We start from the raw sequence: 20,430 nt of genomic DNA on the forward strand, positions 1-20,430 counted from the left end.
CCAAGGTCTTTTGTTCAGCAACACTCCCTAGGACCTTATCATTAAGTGTTTAAGTCCTGCTAAGATTTGCTTTTCCAGAATGCAGCACCTCACATTTATCTAAATTAAACTCCATCTGCCACCCCTCAACTCCATCAAGATCCTATTACACTCTGAGGTAACCTTCTTTGCTGTCCACTACACCTCCAATTTTGGTGTCATCTGGAAACTTACTAACTATACCTCCTATATTCAGACCCAAATCATTTCTATGAATGATAAAACTATGGACCCAGCACCAATCCTTGTGGCACTCCACTGGTCACAGGCCTCCAGTCTTAAAAACAACCCTCCACCAACACCCTCAGTCTTCTACTTTTGAGCCAGTTCTGTATCCAAATGGCTAGTTCTCCCTGTATTCCATAAGATCTAAACTTGCTAACCAGTCTCCCATGGGGAACTTTGTCGAATGCCTTACTGAAATCCATATGGATCACGTCCATCGCTCTGTCCAGTTCAATCCTCTTTGTTACTTATTCAAAAACTCATTTACATTCGTGAGACATGATCTTCCGTGCACAAAACCATATTGACTATCTCTAATCAGTCCTTGCCTTTCCAAATACGTATAAAAATCCTGTCTCTCAGGATTCCCTCCAACAACTTGCCCACCACCGATGTCAGGCTCAATGTTCTATAGTTTCCTGGCTTGTCCTTACCACCTTTCTTAAATAGTGGTACCGTGTTAGCCAACCCTCAGACTTCCAACACCTCACCTTGACTATCAGTGATACAAATATCTTACCAAGGGGCCCAGCAATCACTTCTCTTAGAGTTCTAAGGTACACCTGATCAGGACCTGGGGATTTATCCACTTTTACATGTTTCAAGACATCCAGCAGTTTCTCCTCTGTAATATGGACATTTTTCAAGTTGTCACCATCTATTTCCCCACATTCTATATCTTTCATGTCCTTCTCCAAGTAAACATTGATGCAAAATGCTTGTTTAGTATCTCCCCCATCTCCTGCACTCCACATATGGGCTGCCTTGCTGATCTTTGAGGGGCTCTATTCGCTATCTAGTTACCCTTCTGTCCTTAATGTATTTGTAAAAACCCTTTGGATTATCCTTAACCCTATTTGCCAAAGCTATCTCATATCCCTTTTTTGCCCTCCTGATTTCCCTCATAAGTATACTCCTATTGTCTTTATTCTCTCCTAAGGAGTCACTTGATCTGTCCTGTCTATACTGAAAATGTGTTGCTGGAAAAGTGCAGCAGGTCAGGCAGCATCCAAGGAGCAGGAGAATTGACGTTTCGGGCATGAGCCCTTCTTCAGGAATCAAAGTTCTTCAGGCTCATGCCTGAAACGTCGATTCTCCTGCTCCTTGGATGCTGCCTGACCTGCTGCGCTTTTCCAGCAACACATTTTCAGCTCTGATCTCCAGCATCTGCAGTCCTCGCTTTCTTCTGTCCTGTCTATACCTGACATATGCTACCTTCTTTTTCTTAACCAAACCCTCAATTTCTCTAGTCATCCAGCATTCCCTATACCTACCAGCCTTCCCTTTTACCCTAACAGGAATATACTGTCTCTGGACTCTTGTTATCTCATTTCTGAAGGCTTCCCATTTTCCAGCCATCCCTTTACCTGCGAACATCTGCCCTGCCTTCAACTCTTGAAAGTTCTTGTCTAATATCGTCAAAATCGGCCTTCCTCCAATATAGAACTTCTGGTCTATCCTTTTCCATCACTATTTTAAAACTAATAGAATTATGATCACAGGCCACAAATTGCTCCCCCACTGACACCTCAGTCACCTGCCATGCTTTATTTCCCAAGAGTAGATCAAGTTTTGCACCTTCTCTCGTAGTTACATCTACATACTGAATCAGAAAATTTTCTTGTTGCACTTAACAAATTCCTCTCCATCTAAACCTTTAACACTATGGCAGTCCTAGTCTAAGTTGTTTGAATAGGGAAGCTAACTTATCAATACTGTATTTTAATATGTTATGGTTTCAATTAAATTGTCAGAATTCTTTGTTGAATGATACGTAAGCAGGAGGTTTCAGATCAATGCAGTTGAAAGAGTTCAGTCAAAATTATCGCTGTTGAGGAAACAACGTTTGGATTTTTTTTGATAAAAGTTATCTCTAATAGCAAAATATTGTTATGACTCTCCATTAAGATACTCATCCGAGTGAGAACTGAGTGAATGCTGTATGTTATCGCCATCTGCTGGGACAGCAGTAAATGAGACAAATTATCGTATGGCAATAATAAATGAAAATAGAACATAATGGAAATGTTCATTAACTGCCAATTTAAGGGCCTCAATTGGCATTGGAGCATGAATGTCAAAATTCACTATGGACTAAATCAGGACAGAGCCAGGGACCCCATGATCCCAGCCCATGATTAAATTTTCCCCTGCCCCAAACTCACCAGGCAGGACCAGTTAAGATTCTGCTCAATGTTTCAAGTCTGTTCCTTTCACTGGAACAGGGAAAAGTCAGAGATTTTGTAGGTTTTGAGCAAGTGAAATGATAGAGGGCAGGAGAGCTTAAATGACACAACCATTCCCTTTGACCTTGTACCATGAAACCTTTTGCCATTTACCCCAGCACAGCCTGAGATTACCATGAAGGTCCTACTTTCTCAACATTGCCGTTGCTTGAGGCGTGGTGACCCTCAAATTAAAGTCAACACCAGTTATCTCTCTCTAATGAAAGAGCACTGCATGGTTTTCTGTGACTATGGCAACTTTACCTGAGTAAACCCTGTTTGTAAAATACCATGTTCTCTTGGAGTTTTGCCAACTTTCTGGGAGGCACTATCTAGTCGGATCAGTGCAAAGCAGCTAGACTGAGAAATTAGGGCTAAAGAGAAGCCTGAGGTAGTGAGTAAGACAGTCAATGCGCACATATGTGGAAACAGTGACTGTCATCATTGAGAAAGGTAAATCATGAAGAGCAATTTGTTTTTCCACTATTTATTAATTACTGATGGATCCTTAACATAATTGCACCTTCTTCCTGCAACATATTCATATCCCTTGATTCCCTTGGATCCAAATGTCTATCAATATTTGATTTGAATATACTCAATCACTAAACATGTCCTGTACAATCCCAAATGTCCCAACTCTTTTGGGTAAAAAAAGGTCACTCATTTCATTGCCAAATGGCTGACCCCTTATTAGAGTCATAGAGTTGTATAGCACAGAAACAGACCCTTCTGTCCAACTTATCCATGGCGACCAGATATCCTAAATTAATCTAGTCCCATTTTCCAGCACGTGGCCCATATCCCTCTCAACCTTTCTATTCATATACCCATCCAAGTGCCTTTGAAATGCTGCAATTGTACCAGCTTCCACTACTTCCTCAGATTCCTGAAGAAGGGCTCATGCCCGAAACGTCGATTCTCCTGCTCCTTGGATGCTGCCTGACCCGCTGCGCTTTTCCAGCAACACATTTTCAGCTCCACTACTTCCTCTGGCAGTTCACTCCATACACGCACTGTCTTCTGGGTGAAAAGGTTGCCCCTCAGGTCCCTTTTAAATCTTTCCTCTCTCACTTTAAACCTATGCCCTGTATTTCTGAACTCTTCCACCCCAGGGAAAGGACCTTGTCTACTTACCCTATCCATGCCCCTCGTGATTTTATAAATCTCTATAAAGTCAGTCCCCAACCTCTGACAGCAGGGAAAACAGTCCCAGTCTATTCAGCTCTCCCTATAGCTCAAACCCTCCAACCCTGGCAATATCCTTGTAAATCTTTTGTGAATCCTTTCAAGTTTCACAACTTCCTTCCGATAGAAGGGAGACCAGAATTGGACAAATATTTCAAACGCGGCCTAACCAATGTCCTAAACAGATGCAACATGACCTCTCAACTCCTAAACTCGATCTACTGATCAATAAAGGAAAGCATAAATTGTGACCACTATTTCCACAATTACTAGCATCTACCCTGTCAAGCCTTAAGAATTTTATCCTTCAATCACTTCTTATCTTTTGGAACTATAGGAAATATAGATCAAAGATCCTCAATCTCTGCCTATAGACTGAGGAGCATAACCTACTTTGTATTTCCTTTTAAGCAATTATATACTTTGTAAGGACACCAGAATGGTACACTGTACTTCAGATGTGCCCTATACAATCGCAGCAAGACTTTACTGTTACATTCCAATACTTTTGTAATTGAGATCACCATTCACCAATAGAGTTTACCATTTACCTTCCTAATTGCTTGCTGTATCTGTACATTAAGCTTCTGTGATTCCTGTACGATGCCCAGACCACTCTGAATATTATAATTTCCCACTCAGCATTTTTTAAAAATTCTATTTTTCCTCTGAAAGGAAATTGCTTAACCTTTCTCCACGCGGTATCCCATCTGCCATATTTTTCCACCAAATTAATTTATCTAAATTCTTCTGCATTATCTTTGAGTCTCCTCACAGTTTATTTTCTTAGTGAGCTTTGTATCATCAACTTTAACGCTTTATGCTCAATTCTGTTATTTAATTTATTAATATAGATTTTAAGTGAGGCCCAATTACTGATCCTTGCAGTACCCCACAATTTACAGCCTGAGAAAGCAAAATGAACTGTTTGTTCATACTTGCTGATTTTTATTAACCAATGCAAATATAATAATCCAATCCATTCTTTACATTTTTGTGTAACATGTCTTGAGCAACTCCTTATTGAATGCTTTTAAAAAAATCAAATGTACCCATATTCACTGCTACGATTAGCTATATTCTCAAAAAACTCCTACCAGGCTTGCTAAAGTCAATTTCCTTTTGTAAATCTGTGTTTATTCTGCCCACTCTTTATATGTTTGTCTATATGTCCTGATATCACATCCGTCACAATAGATTCTAACATTTTCCTTATTACTGATTTCAGGATAACTGTCCTATCATTCCCTAACTTTTCTTTTCATCTTGAGTAAAGGGATTACTTTTGCAGTTTATCAATCCATGAGGATCATTCTAGAATATAGGAAAATGTGGAACATCAAAGGCAATGCATCTACTATCGCTTCAGCTATCTCTTTTAAAACCTTAAAGGGAATCCCATCAGGGCCTGAGGATTTAGGGGCTTTTAACCCCATTAATTTCTTTAATACGTTATTTGCCAGTATTAACAGTCAAAGTATCTAATTTTCACTACATCTTGGTTGCCCACTACATTCAGCCATGAAGACAGATGCAAGGTCTTTACTTAATATCTCTGGCTTTTTCTAACATAGTTGTGTCAATCAAGTGTACTTACCACACTGCAATTTTGACACTTCAAAGTGTGGAGGAATCTTTGAGGAAAGATTTAGATACAGCATAAAATTTGCTTACTGATTTTGTATGGCATTATAATGGCACTTTATCAAAGGAAATACTTTTTTTTTAACAGAAGCATGGTGCTAAGTGGTGCACAATGTGTTATTATCATGTCACTGCGCTGGTTATTCTGACCCATTAGGGAGAGAGTCAAGTTGACCGGCTTTGGCAACTTAGTGTAGATGTGGTTTGGTCACAGACTTTTGCCAATTTCACCATTTTTGTCAGTTTGAGTTTTAAGTCAGCAGTAAATGATTGGCTTTTAAGAAACTAAGTTGCAAATGTAACAAAATATGATATCTATACACATGATGTACTTTTTCAAGGATAACACATTAAATCCTCCCTGTGATTGCTTATTGTGAGTCACAGAATACCTGGATCAATTTTAACCTACTCCAAACAGACAGATGGGCAGTTAGAAGTGAACAGGTTGCTTACCTGCTCAGAACTTGAACTTTTCCTAACACCTTTGATATTAACCTGTCAGCAGATACAGTAGCTACAGGTAACCATGAAAGCATTAATCAGCTAGTGACCACTTAAAGGAAATCATTTTATTTCCAGTTCAAGTTTACAATTGCAAAGTCACAGAGAAGGACTTAAAAAAAACAGATACTAATAAGTGCGGACGGCAGATGCTGGAGATCAGAGTCGTGAGTGTGATGCTGAAAAGCACAGCAGGTCAGGCAGCATCCAAGGACCAGGAAAATCGACATTTCGGGCAAAAGCCCTTCATCAAGAACAGGCTAATCAATCCCAGCAGGTTCACCCTACCCTTTACAGAAGCCTCTTTTCACTTAATTTAACTATTTCAACACATATTACAATTCCATTCATCTATGTGAACTCTTTCTGAAGTATGTTCATACCCTTCAACTTAATTACACCTTCTGATTATGAGCTATGAACTAATTCTGAATTAAAAAGACTGACCTAAAAACCAATTGGTCTTATTAATGTCTAATTTACAATTATTGGATCTGGCCATGTTTCCCCACAAGTGGAACTAAATTTACTATATATCACCTAAGAAATTCCCTCACAATTTTAAAGATCTTAATCAGTTTACCCCTCAGAGCTTGCTTCTCCAGAGAAATGACCTAGACTGTTCTGTGTAAATCTTTTTTCTTTATACTTTCTCCAGTGCATCTATATTCTTTTTATAATATTCCCAAGATTCTTTTCACTTAACATAGCTTCTCTGCTTTTCAATTCTGTCTCTCTAGAAAGGTTGGCCCTGTTAAGGTGTAGTACTACGTCTAGAGATTTAAGTATCTGTTTCAGATGTTTTTCTGATGTTCATTAGATGCTTATGTATAACTGAACAAGGCAGTTATTCTGCAGTCAAAATGATCCACCTTACAAAGTGCAGTTGTTTAATGGGATTAAAGGCAGTGTATTAAATAAATAGTAAGCCATTTATTTCTGGACATAGGTTGAGGGAATGACATGGCTGTGGGAGTGAGTTGAGATCATGCAGCCTTGTATGACTGGGGAAGAGTTACTCTCATCTGGTTGTCTTTTCTGGCACCAGTGAGCTGGGCTGGCCAATGGCAATGTAAATTTTTGTGATTTCAGTCACAGCTCAAAGATGCATGTATTTCAGAACAGATTGGGGATTTATTCCAAAGGTGCAAAGTGTAGAGTGCATGGTGAATAATACTGGGTTTTTTAAGAGGTAGCCACAAAAGCAAGGTGTTAAATGTTGAAAAGTCTTCCATTTACCTGCATTATCAATTTGTAGCATGCATTCACCAAGTATTCACCAATTTTTTCCAACACATTTTGCGCAGGACCTAAAGAGCAGTAGATTGACATAAAATGTTTGATCACTGTAGTACAGACCGAATGATTGAGGTGGATACTCAAGGTTACCCCAACAGTGAGGTCCTGACTGGATTAGGTGCCAGTCAAGAATGAAGAACAAACCTGCCTAATGTGGGAGTAATAAGAAACCCTTGAGGACAGACTGCACGTAAGGATCAAATCAATACAGCTCCCAGCAGCTAGGGATAGAGAGCAAGGACACTGAGCATATGGAAAGAGTGAAGGGCACAAAATGAGATGTGAAACTAATCCCCTCTCTATAAACTGTTCCTCCCCATCAGTGTTTGCTCCTCTTCTTTGTCATTCTCCTTCAATCCAGCAGCTGTCCTCTATCCATCTCCTTCCCTCATATTTCTAAAGATAACTCAATGAGTTTGTATCATTGACACTCCCTCCTTGTTGATGTTTATAGACCATAAATGAGGAAATAATCAGGAGTGTTTTAAAACAGGTTTAAAACAGGTAACAATCCTTAGAACTGAAAAGTGTGGCAGAAATCTGAATGGTGGATGCATGTTTCCTGCTTACTCCTGGGTAAAATGGGATGAAGCAAAACCAGATGATAATACAGAAGAGCACAGAGACACTTATTTCCAGGCCAGGTTATAGGTTTGAGATGGGGGTCTGAATCAGAAAGGTACACATGAAACAAGCTAGTGTTTGTTACAGTGCCACTGTAACCTAACATCAGCCAGGACATCATCTTTGAATCACTCTTACAGTAGAGGACAAGGACATCTTTAGAATTGCCTGTGGTCTTCATCAGAAAATCACCACCTATTTTCAGCCAAAGATAGCAAATGGTGCCTGCCCCATGAGGCAGATGATGATGTACCAACGACTGTGTTTCTTTCTCTGCAGCAAAGACTTGGCTAATTCAGTGAGCTCAGTGCTGAGCAGGATCTGCATCAAGTTGACTGGAAGAGTTGAGATAGAGAAGGTGAGGCTGAAGGCAATGACCAATAGACATGATTTACAGATGAATACAGAAGGTTCTCTGAGGTACAACAATGTGCTGCAGCATGAGAGAGCCAGTGAGGTTAGGGTGATCATGTTCTTCTTTCCTCCAGCACCTTCCACAGTTAGTGTGCTAGAATACACTAGAAAGATCACCATAATGGCCAGTATCGGAGTGAGTTTGAGTACCATGAACAGAAGCAGAGTAATACCAACAGGTGAGATCCAGGACAGATACAGCAAAATTTTCTTGAAGCAGGAAGGACTGTTTGGTGGTGACCATTCAACAGATTTGCATTCATCGCAAGAAAAGCTATCTGCACAAAAAAATTAATCAGTCAAAATTCATCTGATGGATAACCAACAAATCATTAACATCTTCCATGTCTTGTTAATCCTAAATTCCTGTTAAAACTGAAGTTGATGAGAATTGTTGAGAAACTCTTCATTAGCTGCAGTCATCCCTAGGGCAAAGGAAGGTCTCTTCTGGTGCAGTGGTAGTGCACCACTGAGCCAGAGAATACAGGTTCAAATACTACCTGCTCTGAGAGTACAAGCTAATTAAAATTATTGACCTAGGGCAAAGGACAATAGTTGTGGTCGTTGGAGGCCAATCATCTCCACTCTGGACAAGGCTATGGCTTTTTCTCCAGACCATAGTCCCAATCATATTCAGCTGTTTCATCAATTACCTCTGATCTTATGAAAGAGGGAAAAAGGGATTTCTCTCTGATGAATGTATAGTTCATTTGCAACTGCTCAGAAAATGAATGAGGTTTTGCTTGTACGCAGTAACAAACAGGTCTGCGCAAGTAGTATTTCATCCCTAACAAGTACCAGGCAATAACTAGCTCCTTCAATTCATCAAGGCTCCTTAGATAGCACCATCCAAACCCTTAACTATTACCATCAAGAAGATCAAGGTTAACAGATTCGTGGGAACACTATCAGAAAAAAAGATAATACCCCAAGCCACTCATCATCCTGACTTGAAAATATATCACCATTCCTTTATTGTTGCTTGGTTAAAACTCTGGAACACCATCCATTACAGTACTGTGGGTCTATCTACACCAAATATACTGCAGTAGTTGAAGCAGGCAGCTCACTACCTGGGTAATTAAGGATGGACAATAAGTGTTGGTCCAATCAATGAAGCCCACATCCCATAAAAGAATTAAAATAAACAAGAGTGTCTAACCATCTTTTTGAGATATTCAACAACTTTAGAATCCCCAAAATCCTCATCTTTAACATCCTAGGAGTCTCCATTGATCACAGTGGTGACAAGAGCTTGTCAGACATTGGATGCTTTCTGGTACCTCATCCACAATTATTACTGTGTGTAAAATCTACAGCAAGTACTGCAGAAGGTCACCAAAGCTTCTTCGACATCACTTTGCTAACCTGTGATTTTGCCATCCAGGATATCAGGAATATGGGAATACCAAAAATAAGTTCTCCTTTAAGTCTCACATCATTTGGCATGGAAATATAATTCAGTCTCTCAAACAACATTGGATTATAATCTTGTAATTCCATACCTAACTGTGGGGATACCTACAACAAAATGGACTGCAACAGTTGAAGAAGGGAGCCCACCACCACCTTCTCAAGAGCAATTAGGGGTGGGGAACTAATGGCATTAAAATATTCCACAGAATTATTCCTTTGCTCTGATCTAGTGAACTGTATGATAGTCGATAAGTAATTAGGCCTACTGGTCAGGTTCTGGAAAGTTCCTCCTGGACAACCTTTATATTCAAAGCAGTAGAAATAAAGGCTGATGGCAATTTCCTTCTGCCCCAGGCCACAGCTCTTGGAAGAATAGGATGGAGGTACCTGCCGATACAGGTATGTTTATTAATTAGTTAATCTTGGTGTACTGTCCTTGAATCACTCAATGAAATCCAGGATGTGTTTTCTGTACTGGTGTGGACATTCTAGGTTTCAAAGCCCAATACTTGTTAAAGGGATTGAAGAAATCAGTTCAGAGATGAGACGTCTTTCTGGCCCTGTAATAAAATTCCGCTCTGGGAATTGGCATGCAGAATTCAAATCACACTCTAGACAATCCCAGCAATGCCCCTCAGACCGAGAGGGTTATGGATACCAGCCTGTAGCTCACTCCTGCGTATCAGATACTTATATCTGAAACACAAACTTTTTGATTAAAATCTAATTGAAGGGCATACTGTGGCTTATTTATAGGATAACAAATACCCTAGAGCGAGTTACAAGCTGAAAGTCTAATATTGTTACAAATATTTTAAATTCTGTACCGAATAACTTTTAATACTAATGAATTCAAGAAATATTTACAATTAAATCCTTGAGCAAAGAGCCATTGAGCCCTGGTTAAGAATTTTTAAGCATCATCCGATGGAACAAATGCATTTGGTGAGTGTGGTGGTTCTTTGCTCTCACTCAAAATTTGAATGTGGCCACAAAGCATACCCCCACTTCCCACCTCCTCCCCAGTCCTGACAACTAGTTTAAAGATAGTCAAAATGAAAGGAGCATTAAAATTATGGCTTGGAACTCTGTTAATCTACCTGTAAATCCTCTCATTAAAAAATGATACAATGACAAGTTGTATTACATAAAACCTTTAATCTAGGAAACTATGCCAAGAAACATCACACAAGAAAGAAAGATCAATTCAGAGACAGGGCAGGGGTAAATTTGGCTTAGTGGGCTAGGAGAAGACAAAAATATCAGATGCAGCTGAGCAGATGATCTCAAAATGGTGAAAAAGAAAGCCTTCAGTTTCCTGTTTTGTCGTTGGAGGTGAGAATCAAGAAGGGTATTAAAAAATGGATTGCAATAAATTTGAGGAAGATCCTGAAATAGTGAACAGTTTGCAGAGGAGAAGGGGACCTGATATCCAGGCAAATTGGGAAATAATGGCTAAATCTACTAATCAATCAAATCTGTTTTTTTAAATTAAGGGAGCGAAGATGGCGATGAAAGGGGTTGACCAGTGCCTGGGAGAGAATAGAGCTTGAATATACATAGCACCTTTAATGAAATAAAACATCCCGGGAAGTTTTGAAGAAGTGGAATCAGACAAAAATAATGACACTGGCCTAAAGTGTCTTTGTAAACTTTACCAGGAAAAGCAGTAGAGATTGCATTATTGAACATATACAAAAGTGAGCAAGTCAGATTCTTTAATTGAGAATTTTTAATTGACAAGAAAGTTGAGACTTATGGACAAAAGGAAAATCAAGTTAAGACAACAATCAAATTAGTCATTATCTTACTGAATAGTGGAAGAAGTTTGATAGGCTGGATGGCGGACTTTTCTTATTTTGTATGATCCTATGATGAAAGACATTAAGACAGGTGCCCATTCATTATATGGTACTAGGTGAATCATGGGCTTGACTGCACATTTCCTCCACATCAGGTTGAAAACTTAGGAAATTAGTTACTGCTCAAAAAAATGGACCCTGTGCTGTTGAGTATCTGGACCAGTACCTCCAGGGTATATGTACATTTCAACAACAAAGGACTCCAGACTTGCCAAAGCAGGGAACAGACCTTTCAGCCTGAACTGCTCATTCAGTTCTCTACTAGTGAACCTGTGGACAGTGAGTGTGATCATTTCTGAGGAACTCTGTGCTTAGTGAGTACATTCATTGCTAAGGAACCCTAGGGTCAGTGAGTGTGATCATGACTGAGGAATCCTCTGTTAAGAAGTATGTTCAATCCAGAGGGACTCTGTGGTCAGGGAATATGTTCAGTACTGAAGAATCATGTGGTCAATGAATGTGACCACTTCTGAGGAATCCAGTGGTCAGTGAGTGTGCACACTATTTAGGTTAGGTCAATTGGTTCAAATGTTGTTGGTTTGCAATGCAGAATGATGCCAATCAGTGTGTGTTCAATTCTTGCAGTGCAGATTCCATGAACCTCTCCCCTTGCCTGTGTGGTGACCACACTACCAGTCATTTTTCTTTAATGAGAGACCAGCTCCATGGGCTGGTAAGACCATAGTGACTTTGCTTTATCCTGTGGTCAGTGAGTGTATTCACTACTAAGGAACCCTGAGGTCAAGTCAGTATGTACACAACTGGAGAATCCTGTAGTTCGTGAGTGTATTCATTACTGAGGAACCCTATGGTTAGATCTGATGCAGAAATTGGTAAATGCATCAGAAATTGTAATAATTTTATTACAACATACATTCAGGGCTGCAATGATCCATTGGAGCATCTAACCCAGAGCACAAATAATAAGACTTTCCTGTACTTGCCAGTTGTGCCATCCAGCTGTGTTTTGGCATCTTCGACTGTGGCACTTGAGCAGAGTATGGAGTGCATGTGCAATGCTGTACACTGCCATGTACACACTAGATGTCACTGGTTGCTTCTCTGACATTAGTAAGATGGTTTAAAACGTAACTGTCGAAACCTGGAATGCTTCTGCTGTTAATGATTGTACCGATCACAGTGCCAATCTGTCTAACATTTGGGTGTAAATAAAGACAGACTTGACCCAGGCCTCACTTCCAATCCAGACCTTCCCTGTGATGTTTGCTTTAAGTATCTGTTTCAAGAATTCATGAGCGGGTCTCTCATTGGAGAAGAGAATTATAACATTGACATTCATATGCCTGATCCGGTCCACAATCTCAAAGACTTTTTTGCTTGGTGCTGGGTAGACTGAGGTGGAAGGAAATCAGCTCGATGTAGCCTATGCAGATATCTTCAAATAATGCATATTTCTGAACTAATTCTATTCCCTATCACCCATATTCATCATTGCTCCCAATTCCAGCAAAAGTTTCTGATGATGGAGACCATGGCCATGGCTTGGTTTTGATCATTTGGCATTGTCCTCAGGAATGATGGGAAGATATTCTTGCTGTTCAGTTTTTCACTTGAGGACCCATAACTAATCTGAAAATTGAAGAGAATTAACAATTATATCATCATGTCACTGTTCTGCCATCCAAACCAGGCTTGGTCTCTCCGTTTCTCTCTTCCTGTCTCTCTGTCTCTCTTTATACCCAATCAATAAAACTATGGCTTTCGTTCTTCTGAATTTGACATAAAAGCAAAATACTGTGAATACTGAAAATTAAAACAAAAAAGTGCTGAACTAATTCAGCAGATCTGATGGCATCTGTGGAGAGAGAACCAGACCTGAAATGTTAACTCTGGGAGGAAATGTCCCAGGTCCTGAATGACATGCGCAATGGTGAGAAGTTTGAGAAAACCAGGTAAGATATCAAGCAAGACCTTTAGAACATAGAACATAGAAGGATACAGCGCAGTACAGGCCCTTCGGCCCTTGATGTTGCGCCGACCGAATCCTACCTAACCTATACTAGCCCAATAACTTCCAAATGCCTATCCAATGCCCGCTTAAATGACCATAAAGAAGGAGAGTTCACCACTGATACAGGCAGGGCATTCCATGAACTCACAACCCGCTGTGTGAAGAATCTACCCCTAACATCTGTCCTATACCTACCACCCCTTAATTTAAAGCTATGTCCCCTAGTAACACCTGACTCCATTAGCGGTAAAATGTTGAGACCAATTAAGTCCCAGATGTTGACATAAGATTCTGATCAGAGTGGTCAGAAGCCTGTTAAGATGAATTATTGTTCATTATCACCCTCATCATGATCTAATCTCATTTCATTAATATGTAGGCATACACATACTAGATAGAAACTAAGTGCTGAAAGTCTGAATGGGTACCTGGCAACTCCAGCTCACTGCTTGCTCTTTTGGAACTCTATCTTGGACAGCATCACCATTTTCTCAGGGCATGCTCAGCAGGAAACAGCCGCATGCACTCCATGTTCATGAACATTGGCAATCAGTCTCTCCACATCATCATGGCATATCTCCAATCAACTTAAACTACATTTCAAAGCACTCTGCAGCACATCAGCACCTTTCAATGGAATGCTGCTTCAAGGACACAACAGGCAAAGGGCCAAGAACCCACCTCATAGATTTTACCCTGCTATGTCTCAGGGCTGCTTCCTTATTTCCTTAACACTCATCATTTCACACCTTCATGGATGCTTATAGCAGCCCTGCTTTCTCTTGTCTTGCCTATTTACTCTTTGACCCCTCACCCAGACTTTAAATGCTCACAGTATTTCTACCTCGCCTTGCTATTCAGAGCAGACAAAATCAGGAAGCTTGTCATAGTGGTCAACAGACAATTTTCAAGGGAGTAGACATGGTGTTGTGTGACACTGTGCTATGTCAGTCTCACACCTACGTATGTGCAAGCTGCATACCAGCCAAACATACAACATGAACTTCAAACAAGCATCATGTCTCAAAGTCTAAGGGGAATCGATCTCAGCCAAAGAAGACATTTCAGGCATGGGTCCTAGTATAGTAAAAGGCTGCTGCTGATATCAGTCTAGAATTAGGCATGGTCAGTTGGTCACTCAGAGTGTTCAGAATCCATGCCTCTATGGTCCAGGTGCCAGGTCACAGTCAGCACTATGGATCATTCTGGGCAGGTATCAGGCAGGGGTCTTGTCACTCATTGTTCACAGCTTTTCGGCTAAGTTACTCTAGGAGGTGGGCCACTGTTAGTCCTGGCATCTAGCCATTAAAAGACAAGTGGGCTTTATCAGGGGTTACTGCTATGGGAGGGAAGCTGGGGAACCCAACGGTGATGATTGAAGGCAGAATGCTGGGATGCAGAGGGGATTACAAAAGTGAAGGTGTGTGACTCAATCTATAAGTGGGGGAGATGACAAAGCAGGGAACCAAAAGGGGCCATTCAGGAAAGGGTTGTCATTCACAGTCTGCAGCATCCTGGCTTCTCAGGGGCCTGTATGTGGTTCCTCCTCTGGCCAGTACCTACTGGCACCACCCTCTCTCCTTGTCAGCAAAGAGGACTCATTTTGAGCTAAAGGTCATTTCCAAGATTCCTCTCCTGCCTGGTGCTGAACAAATGCCTAGTCTCCAGCAGTCCTCCAAGTGCCAGAATCCTGTACCACCTGCAGATACATGGCAGTCAGATGTAGATGCTCCTGACTCTAATCTAACTTATCCATCCATTGAGGTGGCAATATCTGAGCTGATGAGGGGTGCGAGAGGCAGCCTTGCTAATGCTTCTCTTGAGCCATCTATTCCTCAAGAGGAGAAAGCCGGGGATGTGTCGGTGCACCATCCTCTTGAACACAGAGACTGTGGAATTCCTGCTTGTACCTGCAGGAGACAAAAGAGAGAGTATGTTGTGAGCAAGAGATAAATTTATGTTAATAATATATTCACTGTTGAGGTAATGGGTGAATAGCATCACAATAATAATGCCCCTTACTTGGTTGGCAGGATATGGAAGTTTCAGCATTTCCACAGGACCAGTCCTCATCAGTAAGGGGGTCAAGATCCTCTCCTTTAAGGGGCTGAGGAGCCTAGTGTTGGGAGTACTTCACCACCTACCCTGGCTTTTTCAGTGCAGTTATGGCCATTTCTCCTGCAATGAGAGAAAGGAGGGAGTGAATGAGATGAAAGTTGGTGACACGGCTGTTAGTGCTGGTGCAGATGAGGGGAAGGTGATGAGATCCCCACGTGAGTAAGCAGGCAGTGCAGAGGGTATGCAGGGTTAGTAGGTTAGTGGCGGGAGAGGACAAGTGAGGGAAGATGTTGCATGTAATAGTGAGGCTGATAGAGTATGAGCATTGATGTGAAGGCCGGCAGTGTCTGGTGCCTTGCCTTCCTTGAGAAAAAGGACATTCTTCCTCTGCATCACCTCATCCACAGTTCCTCCAGATTCCCATCTGCAAAGTGGGGTGCCAAATTCCCCTAACTGCCAAATCCAGGGAGAATACATGTGCTGTGGGCATGTGTAGGCCAGACTAAGTAAGGATGACGAATTTCCTTCCCTAAAGGGCGTTGGTGAACCAGATGGGTTTTCACAATATGTATTAATGGCACCATTAGTTTTTTTTTAATTCGTATTTTTATTAAATTACATTTCTATGAACTGTTTTGGTAAGATTCAGCCCTGATTCTCTCTTAAATATCCTCTTAAACAGCATTTCCTGTTTTTACTCCTCTAAACTTGGCTTTTCAATTATTTTTAAGATTCAACACACATCTCCTTCTGCATGTTCACAATGTTGATATCAAGATTCATTGTACTATTTATTCCATTCTCAAAACATTCCTTCTCACCACTGTGGAGCTTTTCACCTCCCACTATCCGCTGTGTTGATGCTGGATTTTAAGACCCAGACTTACGCCATTAATTGCTAGCTTATTTAGTTTAGTTAGTTCAATTCTGATCTATAAGACCACAAAACATAGGAGCAGAAGCAGGCCATTCAGCCCATTGTGTCTGCTGTGCCATTCAATCAGATCATGGCTGATCTGATAATCTTCAACTCCACTTTCCTACAGTGGATCAGTGTCACAGAGGGAATGGTCCCTCTGGATGACTGAAAGGGAGGGGAAGGGAAGATATGATTGATGGTGGCTGATATGCTGGAGAATAATCCATTACAGTTGGGGTAGAAAGTGCAATGGAATAAATAAAATACTATTGTAGTTCTTGGATGTGAATATATGAATTTAGGTTTACAGGAAATTGAATAGACATGGTCAAGGGCCCTGTTAATCAATGGTGGGAGAACCCTCAGTTGAGGAAAAAGGATGAAAAATCTGAAGCTCTAAAATGGAACCTTACATCATGAGAACAGATATGACAGAAAGAGAGTGAAATTTTAAGTGGTCTATTCTATTCTAATAAGAAGCTGTGTGTGAGGAAGCGAAATCTTTTCACAAATTATGTTCAAGACCTCTCCCCAGAAATGACAACAGAGAAATCTGAGGGTCTGAGATGGACCATTCAAGATGAGGAAAGGGTGGAAACTGGTAGCAAAGGTTGTGAAACTTTGCATTTTGTGGTGAAAGCATGAAATGTGACAAATACAGTTATCAATGTACTGGTAAAATGGGGGAGTCTTGGATAAGACTGGAATAAAGAACGGTCCATATATGAGCCTAGGACCTATATAACTAATGTTAGACAGTGGTTGCACAAAATGGATGATAATGATTTAACAGAGAATTTTATATCCAACTCAATTCCCTTCTTTTGTTGACTTCAGTGGTATGTAAATATTGCTGAAATTTCATTATCACCTGTTTTATGCTGTCATTCACAACTAGTTTATACCCTGGAAACTTTAATTCCTAGTTATCACAACATAAGAAGTATTCAGTTCACAAACCTTGAAAACACAATTTATATGTAGAATTAAAAACAAGCTGAATAGTTTGCCCGTGACAATTGCTCGTTCTGATGCCCAAGATCTTATCAGCGCTGTCACGGTTTCTGTACTCTGTGTAATTACAGAGAATGTCAATCTCATTATTGTTGTCTTCTGATAACAATAGAAGGCTGGGCAGGAGGGAGGCCAGCATCTCAAAACAGTCATCATAGGTTTCATAACCCAGTTGTACATCCAGCAGAAGAGAGGTGGAATTATTTATTTCATCAATTGCAAACGTCATCGCCAGAAAAATCCCATAACCAACAGGATAAAAGCTGAAATGGAGATAAATGAGAAATTCATGGCATATGGATATCAACCAGGAACAGACAGCTATAAAAGCTAGAGCGAACTAGTAACAGACAGAGAGAGAAAACAAGGCAGCAACAGTAAGTGAGAAAATACAAAGAAAATCGTGTCATTGTGAGAAAGAAAGACACAGAAATAGAAAGGAAGGAGAGCGAACAGAGTGTGATGGCAGTAGTGAAGAAGAATAAGAAGGGAGGGCAGAAGAAGAGAAAGAAAAATTGACAGAGGGAGAATTGGCAAGAGAGAGTAACAGAGAGGGAGAGGGTGACAAAAAAAGAAAGAAAAAAATAAAGATAGAAATACAGATAGACAGAGAAGACAACTGATGACCTGATGTGACCCTGACCTGGAGAGACAAAGGAAGGAGTTTTTGCTGAATATCTTAGAGACTAAATAGGCAGCCAATATGGAGTCTTAAGCTGAATTGCCAACTTACTCTGAATTCAGCACCATACACCATCTGATAAAGGAATAACCAGCACTATGTTAGTTAAAAATCCTCTCCAAAAAACCAACCAGCTACCTGAGAGTAAACATATGCTTGATGTGGATTTCATGACTACTTAAAAGTATCCTCACCACATAATTCTGACTTTTCATTTTAAACGTTTCTGGTGCAGTGAAGATGGGCCCTCTCAAACAGGGAAGTTTTGTTAAGACTTCATCAATATTTGAACAACAAATGGAAATTCTCTGATGACTTCACCTAAGAAGACTAACTGCTAAGTTATAACTTTAGATCACCTGGAGAAGGAGTGTTTAGTCATTGGCATCTTGCTTATAGTGCTCCTTGCTTCTTAGCTGAAGAATAGAAGAATAATGAGCCAATACAAAGCAGTACCAGCTGTTGCAGAGTTGAACAGAGGAAGGTAAGCTGACATCTTTTCTCCATGCAGTTGCAGGGTATTCCTCCTATTCTCAACCTACTCCACCAGGACCTCCAACACTACATTCAATAAACTATGTTCTCACTGCTCTAAATTAAAGTTTTAAATGGGAGGAAAGCCGATTTGACAGTGTTAGGCACAAACTTAATTGGGGGCAGATGTTCGCAGGTAAAAAGACAGCTGAAAAATTAGAAGCCTTCAAAAATGAGATAACGAGAGTCCAAAGATAGTACATTTCTGTCAGAGTGAAAGGCAAGGCTGGTAGGTGTAGGGAATGCTGAATGACTAGAGAAATTGAGGTTTTTGTTCAGAAAAAGAAGGAAGCATATGTCAGGTAAAGACAGCAGAGATTGTGTCAATCCTTACAACAGTATAAAGGCAGTAGGAGTAAACTTTGGAGGGAGATCAGGAGGGGCAGAAAGGGGACTTGAGATAGCTTTGGCAAGAGGGTTAAGGAGAATCCAAAGAAATTTTATAAATATACGAAAGGCAAAAGAGTAACTAGGGAGATAATAAGGTGCCTCAAAGATCAGCAAGACAGCCTATGTGTGGAACCACAAGAGATGGGGGAGATACGAAATGAGTACAGGTACACAATCCTTTATCCGAAATCCTTGGGGCCAGATGTTTTTTTGATTTCAGAATTTTTCAGATTTCAGAATAAATGACATTTTCACAGTGAAATAAAAAAACCTCACTGAACAGCAGACCCACATGCGACTAGTGTGAGCACTGAGACACAATTGATGCCTGCCAGTGCTGGGCCATGCTGCCACATCACATTTGAGTAATGTGGATCAAGTGTGTGTGGAGTTGAGTCACCTGTTCGCACGCCAAACAACCTTGTTATACAGAGAAAAACTTCACAAAAAATCTTTGGATTTCAGAGCTTTTCGGATTTTGGAATTTCAGAGAAAGGATGTGTACCTGTATTTTGCACCAGTTTTTACTGTGGAGAAGTATATGGGAGATATAGAATGTGGGTAAATAGATGGTCACATCTTAAAAAGTGTCCATATTACTTGGGAGGAAGTGCTGGATGTCTTAAAATGCAAAAAAGTGGTTAAATCCAGAAGTACTGATCAGGTGCACCCCAGAACTCTGTGGGAAGCTAGGGAAGTGATTTCTGGGCTCCTTTCTGAGACATTTGTATCATCGATAGTTACAGATGAGGTGTCGGAAGACTGGAGGTTGTCAAACATAGAGCTACTATTTAAGAAAGGTGGTAAGGAAAAGCCAGGGAATATAATCTGGTGAGCCAGACATCAATGATGGACAAGTTGTTGGAGGGAATCCTGAGGGACTGGATTTACATGCATTTGGAAAGGTAAGGACTGACTAGGGATAATCGACATGGCTTTGTGCATGGGAAGTCATATCTCATGAAGTTAATTGAGTTTTTTGAAGAACTGATGAAGACGATTAATGAGGGCAAAGCGGTGGATGTGATCTATGTGGATTTCAGTAAGGCATTTGACAAGGTTCCTCATGGTAGACTGGTGAGCAAAGTTAGATCTCATGGAATACAGTGAGAACTAGCCATTTGGATACAGAACTGGCTTGAAGGTGGTGGTGGAGGGTTGCTTTTCAGACTGGAAGCCTGTGACCAGTGGTGTGCCACAAGGATTGGTGCTGAGTCCACTGCTTTTCATCATTTATGTAAATGATTTGGATGTGAACATAGGAGGTATAATTAGTAAGTTTGCAGATTACACCAAAATTGGAGGTATAGTAGACAGGGAAGAAAGTTACCTCAGAGTACAACGGGATCTTGATCAGATGGGCCAGTGGGTTGAGGAGTGGCAGATGAAGTTTAATTTAGAAAAATGTGAGGTGCTGCATT

The 20,430-nt window shown here is 40.6% G+C and overlaps 1 protein-coding gene across 1 annotated transcript in view; it reads right to left on the reverse strand.

The window, feature by feature from the left end:
* LOC132833581 (taste receptor type 1 member 3-like) overlaps positions 1–17,632 on the reverse strand; it is a 33,710-nt gene extending 16,078 nt beyond the window's left edge. Inside the window, exon 1 of the mRNA XM_060851949.1 lies at positions 17,350–17,632. Within this exon, the coding sequence (XP_060707932.1) occupies positions 17,350–17,632 (283 nt within the window). The remainder of the gene's footprint in view (positions 1–17,349) is intronic.
* Positions 17,633–20,430: the final 2,798 nt, after the last annotated feature.

The sequence above is a fragment of the Hemiscyllium ocellatum genome, chromosome 37, assembly GCF_020745735.1.
Source record: "Hemiscyllium ocellatum isolate sHemOce1 chromosome 37, sHemOce1.pat.X.cur, whole genome shotgun sequence".
Taxonomy (NCBI): Eukaryota; Metazoa; Chordata; class Chondrichthyes; order Orectolobiformes; family Hemiscylliidae; genus Hemiscyllium; species Hemiscyllium ocellatum.